Source organism: Synchiropus splendidus, chromosome 2 (genome assembly GCF_027744825.2).
Source record: "Synchiropus splendidus isolate RoL2022-P1 chromosome 2, RoL_Sspl_1.0, whole genome shotgun sequence".
NCBI lineage: Eukaryota > Metazoa > Chordata > Actinopteri > Syngnathiformes > Callionymidae > Synchiropus > Synchiropus splendidus.
In genome coordinates, this window is record NC_071335.1 from 31,348,999 (window position 1) to 31,368,336 (window position 19,338).

Sequence of the window (19,338 nt, forward strand, 5' to 3'; positions counted from 1 at the left end):
TGTGAATTTCCACAATATAGTAACATATGACAAGGTTTATAAAGTGGTACAAGTTGTGGGCTTAACTTCATCTAGTTATCGAGACTCTAGAACCCCTAACCCTTATTATGCTTAAGAAACATTGTTATAAGTTGTCACACTTGATCGTGAATATTCATAATATCATCTGTAATGCCTCATAAATGCATTATGATGTTTTATGAATGTACTAATACTGCATTATAGATGAGATGGTCAATGGAGTTAGTGAACCTAACTGTTGCAAATACTGCAAATATACTGAAAATGACGCTCTTTGACGTGTGGATACCACATGTAAAACACATGCAAAACATATAAAATGGGTGGTAAACACACCTGATTTGAAGTATATTTCTGAATTCATGGTTGTTGTTGTTGGATTCAGTATCAAATATTAAACCCCACGATGCTTATCCTCCCTGCACCTTTTTCTTCAAAGACGACCAAATTCATTCCAGAGTTGCCTCCACTGTTCACCAAACTCTCCAGAAACCCACAGACAGTCATTTAAATTCAATGTCATTTGCATTGAAGCACGTGTTTCCAGAAACGTCACATTTACTTGACACACTGTCGAAGCAGAGCCAAAGCAGGAAGTGTGTATCCACTCCGACGCTGATTGAGCAGACTGCTTCTACAGCACTGTTCCGCTGCTCTCCGCATCTGTCAAACATCCCCGGAGTAACAGGACCCCCCCGGACTGACACATGGACACAGCCGGACACCATGGGCACTAGACTGAGGTAGGCTTTTTGTGAGTTATGTACATGCAACCTTCACCACCACCACCATCATCACTTTGTTCTTGTGGTGACTGTCACTTCCTCTCACTGCTGCAGAAGCGGCTTCCTGCATCGATTGTGCAAAGTCTGTTATAAATGTAGCAGTGTGGTGAAAATAAAGCCAGCATGTTTTGATGCTGAGTATAAGCTCTCCTGGATATGGATGTGTGTGGAGATAGTTAGTCAGTATTGCATGGCCATATATAAAACTCAATCAGATGTCTTCCTGTCAGGAAAAACCCCGAGCGAACCTTCAACTGGTTCTTCGAAGCATCCTGCCCACTCGCCAAAGACAGAGGTAAAGCATCATCCTGCCTGTTATCTTGTGCCTGCGTGCCGTGACAGTCGATGATTTACGTACTCAGAGAAGAGTTACGCCTGCCTCCTGTTAACGTCTACACATGACTAACTCTTCAGATGTAAATTTCAAACTTAAAGTCGTGTCTTTGTTCCGCAATGACCACAGATCCAGAAGTGAGATTTCAGTTTCCGGATGATGCCAGTGATGAGGTTAGAATCTTATTTTGTTGTTTTTATGCTTGAGGGGTTTTTGTTTTGAATCAATTTGTTCTTTCCAGGACTCCAACAAAACAACCCCCAGTTTCTGCTTCCCTTACGACACGCAACGGTGGGTGTATTTTTGATAATAACACCACTGGATGATGTAATATCAGGCTTCCAAGGAGGCAGGACGACAAACGTTGAATCAGTTCTTTAATCCAAATTAACACGACAGACTACCATCCATATAACCGGGCTTCTCCTTCTTAAACGTCAACACGTACATATTACATGACAGATGAGTGATGCCATGGCAGTCACCGTGCCATGAAAGTGGATAAAAGCCGACATTTCTCATTTAAATTCAAGATATAACATATGAACATTAAGAAATGTTGAATGAGGAACATGTCACATCACTGGCAGGTCACCAGAGTGAAAGTGATGTTTGTGCACTAGGGATGGGCGATATGGACAAAAAAAAAAAATCAAAATAAATGTTGTCATTTCTGCGATAACACTAGTTATCATGATAAATCCATTTTCATTCTATTCCATGTATTGGACACACTACAGTCTCTCTTGAAACTGTTTCATGATGAAACCTATTAGTGGAGTTTGTCTCCAACATCATTATTTGTTTATGTTTAAATATAAAAGTGTAGAGATGAGAAATTTCACATCTCTGTTAGAACCCGCTGGTGACTGACAGACTGCTCTGCCAGCTTTATTTAGGGGTTAAATTGAGCCGTCTGCTGTATCTCATGTCTCTTTGACTTAAACTATGGACACATTTTCTAGATGGTATTGAAGAAATATTCTTCAACAATACAAACGGTCAGTCCTTTGTCTTGTATGATGAAAAACCTTATTGAAGATTTCGCTAATACTTTGACCGTTTTAGAATTTGTTGATGGTCCCTAACTGATGCCGGGGTGTAGCATTAGCACTGCCTGTGAGAGTGTGTCCGCGATCAGTGAACCCCAATGGGGACGCAGAAGAGGACGCAGCCGACAATACCGGAGTGGAGCTCCGTCCAATATCCAACTATTTTCACCACGGTGTTTCGCCGAGGCGCCAGCGCAGCTGGACACCTGCTTGTGTTGATGTGAACCAAGGCAAACACGCGCATCAGAAAACCTATTAGAACCACTCATCTAATAAAATGAACACCGATCCAGAGGCTCACAAAAGGTTGAAAAACACTGCCCTAGCTGTTCACATTCTCTTAGCGCTGGAATCATTGGAGCACATGTCTTAAGCATATTGTAACTACAACCCTAAGTTGTATCATGACAGTACAGGGATCTGTCCATGGTATCCATTGTTTGCCTACAGTAGCAGAGCTGTCAAGCAACCACCTACATCAAAGAAATGATGGCTGAGGAAGCAATGCCACTGTCTGATAGTTGTGTGTTGAGATGCAATGTTAATGGTGTTTAAAATCTCAAGAGTGAAGGATGGAGTCGCTGTGCAGCACTTTACTTTCGTCCTGACTGACCTGGAGGGACACCAGCGCTTTGGCTTCTGCCGTCTTGCCAGCAGCACACACACCTGCTTGTGTATTGTCAGGTATGAGGGAGTGATCGACAGAAAGATAAATTACGCTATGAAAAATGTAAAAAAAAAAAAACCAAAACTCTCCAATGCCCAAACAGTTACCTTCCATGGTTTGAGGTTTTCTACAAACTTCTGAACAACTTGGCTGATAATCTCACTAAAGGACAGGTAAGTCAGCATGTAACCAATGGATCCTTGAGCTTGAGCGACGCACGTTTTCTTCACAGACGAAGGAGCTGATCCTCCTGCTGAGTTCTCTGTATCAGCAGCCGGTTCCCCTGCCCTCTGGATCAGTCACTCTGAAGATGGTGAGTGTTTTTATAGCTGCAGGAAAGCAAGTTCATCTCCTGACTTAATAGTGGTTTCCTGTCAGTGGTTAGCTTGCTGTCTTTTTCTCTGAGGGAGAGCAGCTCTCGGGCAGCGTAGCCGTGTCCTATCCTGCTGGACACCTGCAGGGAGAGGAGGGGGTGAGTCCAGAGGGGACTAACTGCTCAGCAGATTAACCACAGCAAAACCAGAAATCAAGCAGATGCTGTGACTTTCAAATGACCCCTAATAACCTCAATCATTTCTTTCAAATTTGTTTTCTTTCTTTTAAAATGATCTGGGATTTTATTCCAAAATTATCAATGTGCAGAGATTTAATGGTTTCTGGACATTGGAATTTGGAATAAAAACCAAAAGCGACTACTGTCTACTTCTAACTTAATTCTAACTTTCTTTTTTTTTTGATGAAGGAGATTTTTGAATTGTGCTTCATTTTGACTAGTTTTTTATTGAGCATCCCGGAGTCACTGAGAAATACAAGGGAGAGTGGACAGCGAAGCGTGACAGGCAGGGAGGATAAAGACATTCGAGTAAGCAGAGTGGGAAGCAGGGACAGCAGATGAGGTCGGTTGCAGGGGATCAGACAGGCTCATACATTCTCATTCCTAAAGTGTCACATATTAATGAACCATTTATTGACGTTCTAAGAGAGTAGGATGAGGACATTACCTTCCATTGCTATCTTTCTTGGTGTGTATTGTCCTTAGTTTCACTATGACCACTCACGGAAATGTGCGTCAACTTGTGATCAACCAACGAAAAATGGCCCCTTTGTCTGCAGCAGGCACTGTTCCTTTAATTGCAGCAAGCCACGGAGTGGAAACAATGACAAGTGTGCTGCTTTTACAGTCTGTCAACATACATTTCACTGAATTGCATTTGGGTCTTTGATGTTGTCGAAGTAGATAGTTAAAACAACCTTGTGTTTTGGTTTGACAATTTACTGTAAATGTGTTATTCGTTTATTATTTGAAGCCAGATGTCATTGAAGTTTGTGAGTTACAGTCGTAGCCATAAATACGGTGGTACTACTGTAACAATGGTAGTTTTCAGTTTTTGGGTGTGGTTGCCTCATTTTTGGTTACACCATACTGTAAGCCACCTGAAGTTGTTTTGTGTTCAGGAATACCACTCTACAGTAAGGCTTAACCTGAGCCCCTTTTTTACGTATTGGACCAGTGAAGTGCTGAACAGCATCGTGCTATGCTGCGAACATGCATCATGGAAGGCTGACTTCTGTGATACACAGTCCCCCCGGGGACAATCATCAATATGTGTCTCCTCAAAGGCGAGAATGTGTTTGACGACCACAAGAGGAGCCCTAATACAGTCCTGCGTTGAGGGGAGTTGGTACTCTACTGTAGGATTGGATCGAAGGACTTGCATGTAGAGAAAAAACAAGCTAATAATATGAACAAAAAGGAGCGAGGGAGGAGCTTCACACAAGGCCTATTGTAAGAGCCGGGGAGGGTGAGCTCCTGACTGGTTTGCACGCGTGGCAGCATTGAATGGAGCCAGCAGCAACTATAAGAATGTGAGGAGGTCAAGGTGGTCTTCCTTTTTTCTTTCTTGCTCTGTTAACCTTTGCTTTGTTTAGTTATATCTTCGCTCATCTCCTTAAAATGCTCTGGAAACAAAGACCGATTGATGAATTCCTGCCTCAGATGACCATGACAATAATGATTTGATTCATATCAATAGGTCCCATACTTTATCGCTCCAGATCCCAGGAGTCTGCCTTCCATTCCTGAAAATGTAAGCTTTTTACAACATCATCCATGTTTATTTATTTAATGGTTTATCCCCGCTACATACGTAATTGCAATGAAAGAAAAAAATGGAAATAAAAAACAGGTGTAGTTCACTTATCATGTTTTCCAGAGGAACTTGACGGAGCTGATCGTGGCAGTGGATGTCGGGAACCTGCTCCTGCTGTACGCCAGTATGCTGTTTGAGAGGCGGATCCTCATATTTGCAAGCAAACTCAGCGCTGTGAGTCCTCTCCAATCATTCATCACAAACACACCGCTACATCTCCTCAGTGTGGTGCGTGAGCAGCCCACGATGTCCTGACAGTGATATGCTGTGGCAGTGGAGTTTTTTTTTTTCGAGCTCAGTTTGTGGCATACAAACAGGAAGTGAAACATCACCGTGTTTTATTGTTCAGGTGGAGGTGTTTCAGAGACAAATAGTTCTGCTATTTTATTAACTAATAAACTGCTGGCTGTCATGAAGTTTCTGCGGCGAGTATTATGAAGAAACGCCTCCTTAAATTATGATGGAAAAGTAAAGTGAAAATCAATAGCTTCTTAATTCTGTATATATTAACAGCAAACAATGATTCAAATGAAGTAGCAGTTAAGGTTGAATTTCATTTCTTTATTTTCAAATGAAACCATTTAACGGAGCACAATATTACCCAAAATAAAATATAAAATTATTAATGCTGTGTGGCTCCTAAACATCATCCACCAGACATTTGGATTCATCATCATCATCGCCCACCGTATGCTTCTCGGCTCACTCTTTCCTGTGTCATAACCATTTCCTGCTTGATATATTTTAAGCTCACGTCTTGTGTGCACGCGCTCAGTGCATTGCTCTACCCCATGTGCTGGCAACACATCTTCATCCCCGTCCTTCCACCTCACCTACTGGACTACTGCGGGTGAGAACCTGACCTGCTCACCTATTGACAGAGTCACCCACTCATCTGACTCTCCCCAACAGTGCCCCGATGCCTTATTTAATCGGGGTCCACACCAGTCTGTTGGAGGTAATCTGACTTAAATGTCCAAACAAAAATGCACCTCAATGTTTACATTTCTGTGTTCCTTCTTTGACAGAGGGTGAGCAGTCGTGGGCTGGAGGAAGTTGTCACTTTTAATGTGGACACTAATATGTTGGAGACCCCCTTCGATGACCTGAGGAACATCCCCCCAGAAGCGGTAGTTAAAATGCTTTACTCTCGCTCTTTTTTTTTTTGCGTCTCATAAACATCTCTTTCCAGATGTCTGTGCTAAAGACGTGTTTGAAACGGCAGGCAGTGTCTCCAGGCTGTGGCGTGTCCAGGGCCTTCTTGAGAGCTCAGGCTCTGCTGTTTGGAGGCTACAGAGACGCACTCCAGGGTCACAAGGTCTACCAATTTTTGTCTATGGTTCTTGCTAGTGAAGAGTGAAAATCCATAGTGTCAGACAGGGTCTTTGACTCATGAATTCAAATGATTATTACCGTATTTTCCGGACTATAAGCCGCTACTTTTTTCCCACGGTCTGAACCCTGCGGCTTATAAAACGATGCGGCTAATATATGGATTTTTACAGGGATATTCCAATCAATCGGCCACCGATTATGAATTGTTGCCGGTCACAAAATCCGATCACGTGACAGCAGCTGTTCTGATGAGGCACTGCCCGCGGTTTGTGATGCGTCCGCTCCTCCCTGCCAACTCGCCACTCGCTTGGCAATGGCGTGTCTAATGCGGAAGCTTTTTTCAGTCTGTCATGTCAAGTTTGCATCCTGCAGCACATGCACATTAAAAGGCCTCAACGCCACGAATTCAATACGATATTTAAAACACCAGCACTTGACGGAGCACAGAGAGTTTTCTGGTGCTCATGAAAGTGAAACTGCAGGAACCAGCGGTCACTGGCGACACTCGCCGGTCTGAGTGTGACGTTCAGAAGGCGAAGCATATTGCCCGAGAAATAATCATAAATTTCACTGCGCCAGATGAGCAGCCTTTCTCAGGTGTCGTTTTAAGACGGAATCAAGCGCGGCGGAATCCGCTGCAGTCTTGTGTCTGTCAGATGCAGCGTTCGCGGTCCACCACCTGAATCTGAAACTTTTGCAACCGTCCAGAGTGAGAACTTTCATGAAAGAGGTTGAAGACAGCTGCTTCAGCTGAGTGCTCTCCCTGTCTCTCGGAGCATCCCGAGTTTTTACAGTCTAATGAGCATGCTCTTTGCTGGCAAAAATATTGAGCTTCGTCACATCAAACCGATGACATCACAGGCGTTTTATTTACCTTTAAAGCGCTCAAATTGCGCTGTTTTCGCCCGCGTGTCCGCAGCTCTGCTAACAGAGATGATCTACTGTAGGGTGAAAACAGCGCTCTCTAAACACTTTAAATGTAAATAAGATGTGAGGAGTTCATGAATGGAGTTCAGAACATTGGCAAGATTGTTTCATGAGTCAGTCTCAACACTGGACCCCGTTTTCAAAACTAGTACTGGAGGATCCTAGAAGTGATTCTCATGCATTTTCTGTGGCGCAAACAGCAACGGTGCACCCGCGGCTTATAGACTGGTGCGGCTTATGTATGAAAAAAATCCATTTTCCTTCTTAGATTTGGTGGGTGCGGCTAATATTCCGGTGCGCTCTGTAGTCTGGAAAATACGGTAAGCATTAAGCAAACCTATACCACGACACTATTTTCATTAAGCTTGCAGCAGCTGAGGCCTTGTCTTTGGTGACATCTCTCCCTCGCCCAATTTCCTCATTGTCACGCCTGAGAGACAGCAGTTTTGAAATATGAAGCAGGGGCTCCCAGGTCGATCCTGGTGATCGCATACACTTGTCTCAAATATAAAGCCATGCACAGTCAGTCCAACCACACAAAGACGCAAAACTGCAAATAACTTTTCTAACATCCAACTTATGACCGGGATCAGTTCCGACCAACCGGTCATAAGTCAGATTGGACGTAAGTCGAATGCCATTCAAAATAGCCGACACAAGGGTTAAAGGTCCTACTGTAGTGGTAGATCACTGTGAGAGAGTGAGATGCTGGGATACTGTGCTGCTGCAACTGTCGTACGCGTTGCCGGGCTGCTACGTGCAGCGGTGCCAGACATTGAATTTAAAAAAAAGCATCTGCTGGCCGTGGACGTAAGTACGGGTGGACGTAAGTCCAGCAGGTCCTGAGTCGGATGTTTCTTGTGTCTTCTTTTTAGATTTAGAAAAAGATTGAGCGCTGAAGTGTAAAGATATTCCACAGTGAAGATCATGCCTGTGAGTGCACAAGTTGTGGAAATGAAAGAGCCTCAAAAATAACACAAATAGCAATTTTCAGATTTATTACACACCAAATTAAACAAACACAAAGGCATAGTACTTTCCGAGAGTCCATGAAACACTGACTGGTGTTTGAGGGTGATGGAGTGGAGGGATGCACCCATCGTCTTTTTTTTAGCCAACAATAATACTGAACGTCACTACATTAAAAAAACGTTGCAAGACAAAATAAACAATAAAAATGCAAAATGTTTAACATAAAATAAATAACTTTTATACCCTTTTCAATCAACAATGAAGAGATCAAACCCAGAAAGTAAACTTTACTTGTTAAATAGGGGAGTGTTGCCTCAAACCCTGACAGACCGCTCCTCTTTTCATCGACTACATGTCCAGGGAATGAGTGTCAGGGGTCCAGGTGCGTGACTGGCAGCCGACAGCTATTGTCTTTGACAAGAACACAGCTGTTCGTCCATAGCAACAAACTCCATTAGGGTTAGTTTCGCCTGAGGTTCACTCCAGTTAGCTTTCGCTTGGTTCGTCTCTTGGTAGCACTCAAATTTGGCGCTGTGATTTGAGGTGTCGTGTGAAAAGAAATGTGAAAAGAAGTGGATCGTGAAACCAAAATCATTCGGAAGGGGATGTTTAACCGGTTAACGGGAAATTAGTTTTGTATAAAATATTCATTATGAGAAAACTGCTAAATATTACCATCATGTTCTCCTTTGTATATTATCAATGACATGACTTAAACTAGATTATGTATTGAAAAAAACAAAAAAACAAAACTCCAACTTTCTGTCTGTGCCTATGATGGAAATTGTGATATTTAAATTTCATTTTTTTCTCAGAATGGTGAACTACGCTTCAGTAAGGAGCAGTTTCTGGACAAGCCACCCAGCATGAGACACTTTCTGGAGAGTGCTGTTCACCTGCAGTTTTTCAAACAGGTACAGGAATCACCGCAGTCACGACTGCCTCCTGCTGGACAGAAGATGTTGATACAATTAATAAAATAAAATAAAATAACATTTAAAGTTTAGCCCAGAGATCCCGTTTTGAATATTGCAACATATGTATGTTTGCAACATATGTATGTTTCCTTTTATATTGCCAATATTTCTCTTAACTTTTGGAAGCGGGAGTGCAATTCTGAATGACTTTCTTCCCTCCATTTCCAGTTCATTGATGATCGCTTGGATCTCCTTAACTCAGGAAAGGAACCAGACGACCTGTTTGAGGAGCAGATTCTTATTGGTGAGCCAACAGGTGTGTGGTTGTTTTTCCAAAACGACAGGAGATTATCATGTTCTGTCCAAATTGTCACTTCACCAGTTAGGTCAAAATTAATATCCCTTCTCTTGTAGATAAAAACAAGCCCTATCAGCAGATTGTCGGGAATTTAAAGGTGAGTTACTTCAATTGTGAGTCATGATTTGAAAGCAGCATCACAGAAGGTTTTGGTCTTTCTCATGAAAGAAAGGGGGCGGAGCGCTCATCCTCAACATGAAATCTAAAGCCAACACAAAGGTCAGTGTAGTGGCAGGGCCCTTGCTAGGTTCCTGTTGTTTCTCATAACAGATCCTGCTGCTTCTCTGTGTGTTTATATTTTAGGCTAAAGCCCTTACAAGATCTGGTTTAAAAAACCTGCTACCGCACAAGGTGAGGCAGTTCAGGAGGATTCTATACGTACTAAAACAACTCATCTTCTGCTTCATCGACACAGACACGCCAAGAGAGCAACAATCTCCACAGACGTGGCTCAGTGTCCAACCATCTTTCCCAATCTGACTGTCTGCAAAACCGCATGCCAATCAAGCAACACTTCGGGATGGTGAGAACCAAAGATATTGACATTTCAGTCGTGTTACCACACTGGAGTGCCATCACTTTCATCACCTCTTGATGAAATGACAGTCCTATTTGCCTTGCAAAGATCACGATTCTGTTTCCTCATAGTCGATCGACTAGCTTTGTTTGTCTTTGAGATAGCTTCAGATGAACTGAACAAATCTGTTTTCCCGCATTTTGCGCGAATTTATTTATTGTTTTGTACATATTTTTATTGGAGGATATGACATGTTTCAATTATAATTATAATTTCAGACCACAATACAAAAAACAAACAATGTTAACATGTCATTCTTCCAGATTTTTCCTTTTTTTCAATAAAATAAACAATAACACATACAATGTAAATAAATATATAAAAATAAAATAAAATAAAATAGAGGTAGAAGTGGAAACTGGAGAAGGTAGTCTTGCACATCAAAAACAGTGAAATAGAAATGTCTGACCTAGGAACTAGTCTGAGGGGAGGGAGTCAAGTGAGCTGAAATATGTAAGAAAAGGTTACCATTTACTGAAAAACCTTCCAGTGTTACTCTTAATTGTATGCTTGATTTTTTCCAACTATAAGAAAAACATGGTGTCTGTGAGCCATTGGGTACTACTGGTGGCCGGTGTTGTGCTGGTGAAGAAGTAAAAGCTATCACATCCAGTCACTTGAGATGAAAATACAAGTGTTAAGGATAATATGTTAGGCATCGTTTCAAAGTGAATCCTATAAAAGACCTTAAACTGAATGACTGTGAGTCGGGCGCATGATGAACTTTCATACACTCTGCTGCTTCCCACCAATCCACCAATTTCCATCCATTCTGTTTCAGTTACTTATCCGCGTCGCGGGGGCAGCAGCCTCAGCAGGAAAGGCAAAGCGCTCCTCACTCTCCAGCATTCTAGACTCACCAAGCTTCAGACCCTCTGACAAATAATTGTGCCAAGAAATTCTGTACATTAAAGTACAGAACAGAACCAGCAGTAACAATGCGAACTAAACTCTGACTCCAACACTGACTCTCATTGCTTGGAACTAGAGTTCCATACCAGCAAAAAAGGATCATTAAATAATTTGAGGGGCTTTTGAATCCATATTGGACCCCAGTAAAACACTGCAGTGAATCTCTAACTCTGCTGGTCAGTGTCACAAAACTTCAGCCTTTTGAGCCTTGCTAACTCTCAACTAACCCGCATCCTGGCTGGTTTTTATTTCCTCATGACAAGAAGTCAGTGAGCATTATTTATTTGAATCCTTTATTTAGGGTGTAAGTTGGAATATGTGCTGACCTTATTGAAATTTCTGAACGGATACATGTATAAGACTGAAACAGAGTCTCTTTAACTACTTAAAAATAGCTTACAGGTCTGACGTCAGAAACTCACACGCTCTCTGGAAGTCTGGTGGAGTCACATGTGTGTCATAACACCCGACTGTCCACAAGATTTCAGCGAGGCAGAGAAGTGAAAACAGCTCAACTCATGACGTGGCACTTGCACAGCATGGAGAAACGAGAGTTCAACATTTCAAATAAGTCAGACCAGATTCACAGTACACAGTGAATGAGACCGACACATCGTTGTGCTGTTTTAAGTAAAAATAATAATTTTACAAAAAGAAACTCTTTGGCATATCTGAAGGTATATCAAATAACATTGGATTTTGTGAATGACAGTCCCGTCCTCCTCGGCCTGTTTACAAATCCCTCGGTAGCCAAGACAACGGTGACTCGGCTGAGGATTCCTGGAAGGGGTGAGTTCAGTTCGGGGATGAATGGATGGAAGCATCGATCAGTTCCTGAATGGGTTGAGTTTTGTTTGTCCCAGTGCTGTGTCCTCACCTGTGGATGAGTCAGACCCGACAGATGAAGACAACTCTCACTTCTCCGACCCTGAGGAAATGGACCTGCTCGGGGAGATCTTTGAGACGTTGAGCAGTAGGAGCATGCATGACCGTGGACTCCTGTACGGCACGCGAAGCCTGGACTTATTTGGATCTGACAGCTATGACTTTGTTCGAAAGGTAAGAAGAGCCTTTTCAGCCTACACCCCACTGCAAATTCAACTGTGTGTTTTGTCTTGGAAGCATGGCTCAGTCAACCCGAGTCAGGAGAGCTTGTCTGCGTCGGTCAGCAGCAGCGACTTCATGGACAGCTGGAATGCTGAAGCAGCAGATCAGGCCGAGGACTTGGATAGTTTGAGTCTGGACATGAGCGTGCAGGAGCAGGAAGTGGCCGAGTTTAGAGCAGAAGAACGAGACAAGAGACAGGGAAACATCGGATGGACCAAGGAACAGGACAACACTGTCCAGACTGACAATGTAATCATCCCTGAGGAAGTGAAGAACGAAGGTCTCCAGAACGTGACGAATGAGACGCTCCAAGATGAAAAGTTCATGGAGGAAGAGCAAGAGCTGAGTCAGGAGAGCTTGTCTGCGTCGGTCGGCAGCAGCGACTTCATGGACAGCTGGAATGCTGAAGCAGCAGATCAGGCCGAGGACTTGGATAGTGTGAGCCTGGACATGAGCGTGCAGGAGCAGGAAGCAGCTGAGTTCAGAGCTGAAGAACGAGAAAAGAGACAGGGAGACATCGGATGGACCGAGGAAGAGGACAACACTGTCCAGACCGTAGGAGAAGACATCCCTGAGGAAGTGAAGAACGAAGGTCTCCAGAGCGTGACGAATGAGCAAGAGCAGGGTCAGGAGAGCGCAGAGGACACAGGCGAACAGATAGATGAGGTGAACCAGCAGCAAGATACAGAAAACAAATGTGTGAACAAACAAGAGGATCAAGTTGCTCAAACCTCGACTGCTGCGCCAAATCTTGGAATCCAGAAGGCAAAAGCAGAGCTGGACGCTAAAATCTCTCCCAAATCAGCAATAGCGAGTTTCTGCCCTCCAGTTTCCAGCCAAGCATTCGGTCTCAAGCTGAGGTCCAGAAGCACAACCAACACCAACAAACCCTGCAATAGATCGGATGCGAGGGACTGCTCCGGAGAGGAGGAGGGGCTCCCCCAGGTCAAAGTGTCAGAACTGAAGAAAAGATTTGAAGCAAAGTGACTGGGCCCCGTGTGGGGACTCTGAGACTCAGTTTTGAACTTGAATGTAATTTCAAAACTATGTTCAGGTCTTGAATTTGAACGCTGCACAAGGTACATTTCCAACTCAACAAGCTGTCAACGTTTGACAAGGGAGGTTATCAATCTCTTTACATGCCCATATCACCTGATGATAAATCTCCATCTTAACTGTGGGCAGGATTCGGCTAGGAATATCCAGTTTGCATGAGTTCTCACAGGCATTTCAATTAAAATGAAAGCTTAGCTTCTCCTGCTCTCTTTACGACCGGCTCGACCAGTTCCCACAGAATTCCCTCGATTAAACAACCAGCGAGGTAAAACTGTTGACTCAGCACAGTCCTCTTCTTAATATTATATTATTTAAATATATAAACTTAAACTTAATTAAAATCACAGAAACTTACAAGACATCTTGATCTTGCCACTCAATTTATTTACAAATACTTTTATGCATATAGACATTTTGATACAAAACCTTCCTTCACATAACTCCAAAAATAGTTTGTCTTATAAATACATAGCAGTACACACACACACACACACACACACACACACACAAAGTCCTTCATCTTAAGGCCACCAAGACTTGAATAAAAAAAAAAAAAAAACATCTTCCCATTTTAATGCAGAAAGATGGGTAATACTTTATTTGTGTCCTCAGTCGTTAAAAGTGGCGCCTATAATTTGAGTATAAAATAACAGGAGATCATATCAGGCGCTCTTCTTTGGGTAAAGGTAACGGGAGACTAGGCTTGTCCGTTCCCGCTGCTACCACCTGCTTCTTCTCCTCCGCGCTGGGTCTGTATGTCCCTTCCAGCCGCCTTTTTTTCCTGATCACACACAGCAGCAGCAGCAGCAACAGGTTGAGCAGAGACAACACCGTGACTGCCAGGGCGGTCCCCGTAAGTTCAGCTCCAGTCTGCATCGTCATGGTGACGGCTCGCTGAGAAAAGGCACAGAGACAAACAGCCGGGTTTGGAGTGAAGGAGGACGACGGACAGCTGTTTTGCGACAGAAGTAACAAGTCATTTGACTACTGATGAAGATGCCTACCAGATGGAAATGCACATATCTGCTCTTGGAAAAATAAGTAAAATGAAAATAAATGAATGATTTTGTTATGCCTTTAGTTTATATTGCTTATATGCCACTTTCACTATGTCACATTTCTTTCAGTACTTTGTCCACATTTTATCTCCAAAGTAATTCTCATTATATATACATGTCTTTCCAGTACTTGAAAACGGTGTTGCCTGCAGAAAGCACCCACCACTAGCATGAACTCACCCTACTGATGCTGTTGATTCTCCTGTTCCTGACACCTCTCTTACAGCTCACCACCTAGTTTCCAAGCATGGTGAACATCTGCTGAACACAGAAGACAAATGTAAACAAAGGTAAAAAAAAATCCATCCAGGCATCCTTGGGGATGCAGAACACCCTGGAAACAGTTGAGTTGGATCAGTCCACTGGATGGCTGATTTCAGTTTCACCCTTTCACGTAGGCCAGTCGGCTCCTATTGAGCCTCCTAGCCATTAAAGTTGAGTCATTCAGAACAGAGCTGAAGCAAAGCCTGCAGTACCAAGCAGGCTTTTAGCTAGCAGGGCGTCTGCAAAACATGAAAAAATGGACGCCTGATTCTCGACTGCAGCTTGGCCACCGTCATGCCGCCATATACCAGCGTAATTTGGCGTCCATTTTTTTCATGTTTTGCAGACGCCCAGACGCCCTGCTAGCTAAAAGCCTGCAAAAGTTGAGGGCACATTACTGACCCACACCGTATGAATGGGTGATATGATGCTGAAAGTCAGAGCATGCAATGAAGTCACAGTCGTGTTCAGCGCATTCCAGTTATTGGAATAGAAGACACTGACGTTCACGAAGCTCTGGCCTTAACCAGACAGAAGCAAATTCCTGATAAATAACACCTGCTAGAAAACCCACTGGATGAAGAAGAAACACGTTTGTAGAATTGCGTCAGTGTCTTTCATTGATTCAAAACTTCCTGTTTACTTTCCAGTTTGCCATCTTGGATTGTGTATGAAATCCTGTATTTGGTGGTCACCAGGGGGAGAAAGTGGGAATTTCCCATCTGGAACAGATCATATGCCACTGCAAGGTCCCACCTTCTAATTCAGCTCGATCATCAAGGACACAGCATCCATCAAATCTTTGGAAATGGAAAATGGAAATGGAAAGTAGCGCAGAGCAAAGTTGAGAATGAAAGCTGTTCCATAATTCTTATATTAATAATTCATGTAGTTCAAAAGTTATGAACCTTCAACCCATGAAAATAATATTTTTTAATTCTCCCAAAGCAAATATGACCGTGATCATTATTATAGTTCCTGTTAATGTGCTTTATTTGTGCCTGTGCTGACATGGATTCTGAGGATCAGAACACTGTATTTCCACGTTTTTTACTCGATACATTTCGAGTCGCTAAAGGACATTGAGAGCAGGCGGGGATGAGAAGTGAATTTTGGCATGATAGTTCTTAAGACTGATTTTCAACCGTTCTGCCGGCTGGGCTCCAGAGGATGCTCCAAGGAAACCCCGTGTCAGTAGCTGGCCAAAACCCCTTCAGCGCCACAACCATCCGTGCTAGTAGACACTACTTTGCTCCAGAGATGAAAACATACGATCGTGCTGGAGCAGCACCTGTGAAGAGCGAAATAAGGAAGCCAACAAGAGGAAATACACCTAGTACCAGTAACTGGTGGAGAAGTTCAGGGGTTGAGTTGAACACTGTGAGGCTCAGAGGATGTCACCTCAGTCAAGTTGGATTTGGAAGCGAAAGCTACAAACCGTGGGTTGCTACTGGAAGTTGGGCCTGACTGAGTCAGCTGACTTGATGTTAGATGCTAGAAATACATGGAGTAATTTATATTTTTCGTTACATCAAACAGATCCACTACTGTTTCATGGAATAGATTTTCCCAATCTGAACATTTAATGACTGTATCTGAAATATTAATAAGGCTGTGGTCAGCACTCTCAGCTTTCGGACGGCAGAAGCTCTTTTAGAACGAGAGGGAAGCAAGCACTGCGGACTGCACGGCAGTATCGACGACAGGTCCGCGTGGACGGGAGCCAAACATATCTCACCTTCGTACATTAAAGAAGCCCGGGCCGGGTTAAGTGTGGTTTAAAGCGTGAGTCAAATGCAAAACGACGTCATTGAACGTGTCTAAATGAGCGAGAAGCTTTTCAAATATGCTTGAACTCACCGTGAAGCGCTCAACTCCCAAGACTGTCACGTCAAACATCTCTGATCCTCGACAAACTGATCGCTCTGGAGTGTGTACAGCCTCGGGCGGCGGCGTGTTTGTGCAGGAATGCTGCAGGTCCGGCTGCACCAGTGAGACCAGAGTTCCTCCTCCCCGAGTCTGACAGGTGAAACCACGGGTGCGGGAGCGCACGAGCTCTACGTGGACGCCTGGGTGATACATTAACACGCAGTGTGATAGTGTGTGCGTGTGTGTGTGTGTGCGTGGTACCTGAGGTCAGGCGAGACGAGTCACCAATTTATTCACATCCAGGTTGTCGATGGTCGATACTATTTTCTCTCCCACGCTGCATCTACCTGGGCGTATTGAACGTGAAAAAGCACGTGTTTGACGAGAGCCAATCAGAAGCTGCGTTGTTGCGTTGGTTAAAGTATATATACTTTAATATAAAATACTTTTTCCCATCTTGTGATATATATATATATATATATATATATATATATATATATATATATATATATGTGTGTGTGTGTGTGTGTGTGTGTGCTCTTGGGATAAGAGTCTGCGCCCCTTCGAGGGCAGGTTTGCCCACCCCTGTTTTAGATGCAGCATTCTGTGTGTTGAATTAAGGCTGCTATTAAACGGTTGAATGACAGGTTGAGAAATATGGCTTTGATTTTTTTTTTCATTTTTCAAGAAAACATAACAAAAACTTTGGTTTGTGCAACTCATAGTTTCCTAACTCCATACAAGATGTCTGATGAGGAGATAAAAGCTGGTCATTCTGACATGTTGAAATAAAACCTTCAGCTACTCTATAATAAGCAGCAAAACGATCACAGTGAACACCGAAGCGCGTAGGTGCGGTGTCAATGGAGCACGACGCAGGCGACCGCCGAGCCGATGAAAAAAACTATCTCTCGTGTCTCTGAAGAACCACGGTAATTCACTGTTGACTTGTAGCAGAAGCCCAACTGTGTCGTCGGAAACCAGTTCTCTGAGCTCAGTCAACCCCTTATGCTAGTTCTCGCCGAAGCTACATGTGAGCATGCGCTGTGTCGTCTTCGTATTTTTTGCCCTGAGCATTAGAGCGCCACTACAGTCCGATTGTGTGTACTACATCGTCCAGTCGGCTTCGGGAGGACACCTGGGCGGCGCGTGCGAGAAGGGCCGGTAGTCAGTGAATGGAGTTGTGGCGGGCTTTTCCGACAAGACAATTTTTGAAACACTGCCACGGCCGCCATTCCCTGTCTGAGAGCAATTGGTAAGCCTTTATGGAACTAAAACGTGTATCACATTTATATACAATCAGCTTTTAACATTTTATTCGTCTGCTATTAGAGAGTATATTATTGCTGAATGCTATTGACTCGCTACCCAGCAGAAACCTCATTTGAAATGAGTTTTTAAAGCCTGTTTCCCACTTGAAATGACCGTGGTTTTTCTTCATTTTCATATTTTATGCCTGGTTTTTTTATGTAAAAACTGTAACCATTGTGTGTATTGGCTTTTGAAATCCTTTCACTGGTTCGTTTTCACATGAAAAATACTGCTGTTTAAAGTCCTCCGGATGCTGCCTGCTAACTGTCTGTCAGCTATCTGTCACTTACATGTCCCGCCCTTGACTGAAGAACGTGGATAAGAGTTTGCCGGCCGGTCGGAAGCAAACGTAATTCCTGTCGCGGTCCAAAGCTTCAAGTAGCATGCTGCGAAGTCTGCAAAAAGGACGTGCACTTCGTCACGACCAGAGTCCGCACTGTCAACGGACGTGAAAGGCGATTGAGTGCTTTTTGCTATATGCTATTAGCATCTTTTGTGCTGTCGAACATAGGCTATAATACTTGAGAGAATCAGCCTGTCTGTTGTACTACGTACTTACATAAGTACTGGCAGACCACCAGAATTTCATTAGAGAATTAAATAAATTCAATATATACGTTTAGCCACAATACGAGCACTTACTATGTTGCCTGGACGCTATAGGATCGTTTCACATTCAGAAAGATGGCTGTTGTTTTGTTTCGAAAAGTTGTGTACTGGAAAAATAGAATTGTTGTCGCGCTTTTATTGAATCGACTGTATTGATTCCAAAACAAGTCAGAACTCTGTTGCTTGCTCTAAATAATCAGTAAAACAACGTGCGCTGCGTTGTTGTTGTGCTTATCCAGAGCAACTTGCGGTCAGTAGAAAATTATTAAAACATTGTTGCATGTTAAAATTTCCCCTATTAACAATCAGTTAGCCAGTAAACTTAAGATCTTCAAATAGTATATTTTTGTTTTTGTTAAATATGTCTATTGGACCTATCAGATTGTGTGATGTCTGTATAGTAGTATGTTTTGCATGACTCTTGATCCATATTCATTTCTTTCTTGTCATTCCCCGACAGCAGTCAAAAGAATCAAGTAACTTCTTTTCTCCACAATCAGTTTCCAGCACTTCTGCAAGAGATGCATCTGACAGAAGTGGTGACTGATGCCCACCCACAAATTACAGCATCGCCAGGTGAGGATAATGGTGGTAATATTTATATTGTAGATGAATGTTCAGACAGGGTTATTTGTTGGTCTAAGGGCTTCTTTTTCCACAGATCTTAAATACAGGCAATACAAGGGACGGAGTCTACAACCTTCCCTTGATATTTGGCAGTTCTGGGGACGGAGGCATGTAAACAATTTTATTACATTATAAATTGTTTTAATAATGTGACTTCTGTTTTTAAACCATTCAATGAAGCAGCATCATTACTACTGCGGTGACTTTCTAACAACGCCATGTCCTTCAGGCTGCTACAGTTAGGGACCAGTCTGGAATCTTGCCTTGGTTCAGAAGCATTGTTAAGCGAGTTAAGTGAGTGTCCTCTGTAGAGCGGTTCAATGTATGTTTGTATCAAATACATGTAGGATTTAAACTAAAACATTTTTCATTGTGAAGAGACTTACAAGTTCGTATATAATTCCTTAGTCTGTGGCAAGAAGAAGTGGCA

The 19,338-nt window shown here is 43.1% G+C and overlaps 1 protein-coding gene and 1 long non-coding RNA gene across 4 annotated transcripts; one reads left to right on the forward strand and one right to left on the reverse strand.

Moving 5' to 3' along the window:
- The first annotated feature begins 612 nt into the window (after nt 1–612).
- On the forward strand, nt 613–14,198 carry LOC128754618 (DENN domain-containing protein 1B-like). 3 transcript variants are annotated; one of them, XM_053857356.1, is made up of 22 exons: nt 613–764; nt 1,037–1,101; nt 1,270–1,313; nt 1,382–1,431; nt 2,757–2,876; nt 2,963–3,032; nt 3,092–3,172; nt 4,893–4,946; nt 5,073–5,183; nt 5,759–5,859; nt 5,922–5,967; nt 6,038–6,139; nt 6,202–6,327; nt 9,059–9,157; nt 9,389–9,476; nt 9,575–9,615; nt 9,687–9,737; nt 9,822–9,869; nt 9,934–10,041; nt 11,720–11,796; nt 11,871–12,066; nt 12,130–14,198. In XM_053857356.1, the coding sequence occupies exons 1-22, from the start codon at nt 748–750 to the stop codon at nt 13,099–13,101; spliced, it is 2,667 nt and encodes an 888-aa protein (XP_053713331.1). In that variant the 5' UTR covers nt 613–747; the 3' UTR covers nt 13,102–14,198. The 3 variants fall into 3 exon arrangements, with proteins under 3 accessions (XP_053713331.1, XP_053713329.1, XP_053713330.1); XM_053857354.1 differs by having other exon boundaries at nt 11,871–14,198; XM_053857355.1 differs by having other exon boundaries at nt 9,389–9,464; nt 11,871–14,198.
- Nucleotides 13,545–18,150, reverse strand: LOC128754619 (uncharacterized). Its single transcript, XR_008413938.1, has 4 exons — nt 17,963–18,150; nt 16,353–16,708; nt 14,409–14,486; nt 13,545–14,064 (listed from the first exon to the last, which is right to left on the reverse strand). It is a non-coding gene; the product is annotated as an uncharacterized LOC128754619 (long non-coding RNA).
- Nucleotides 18,151–19,338: the final 1,188 nt, after the last annotated feature.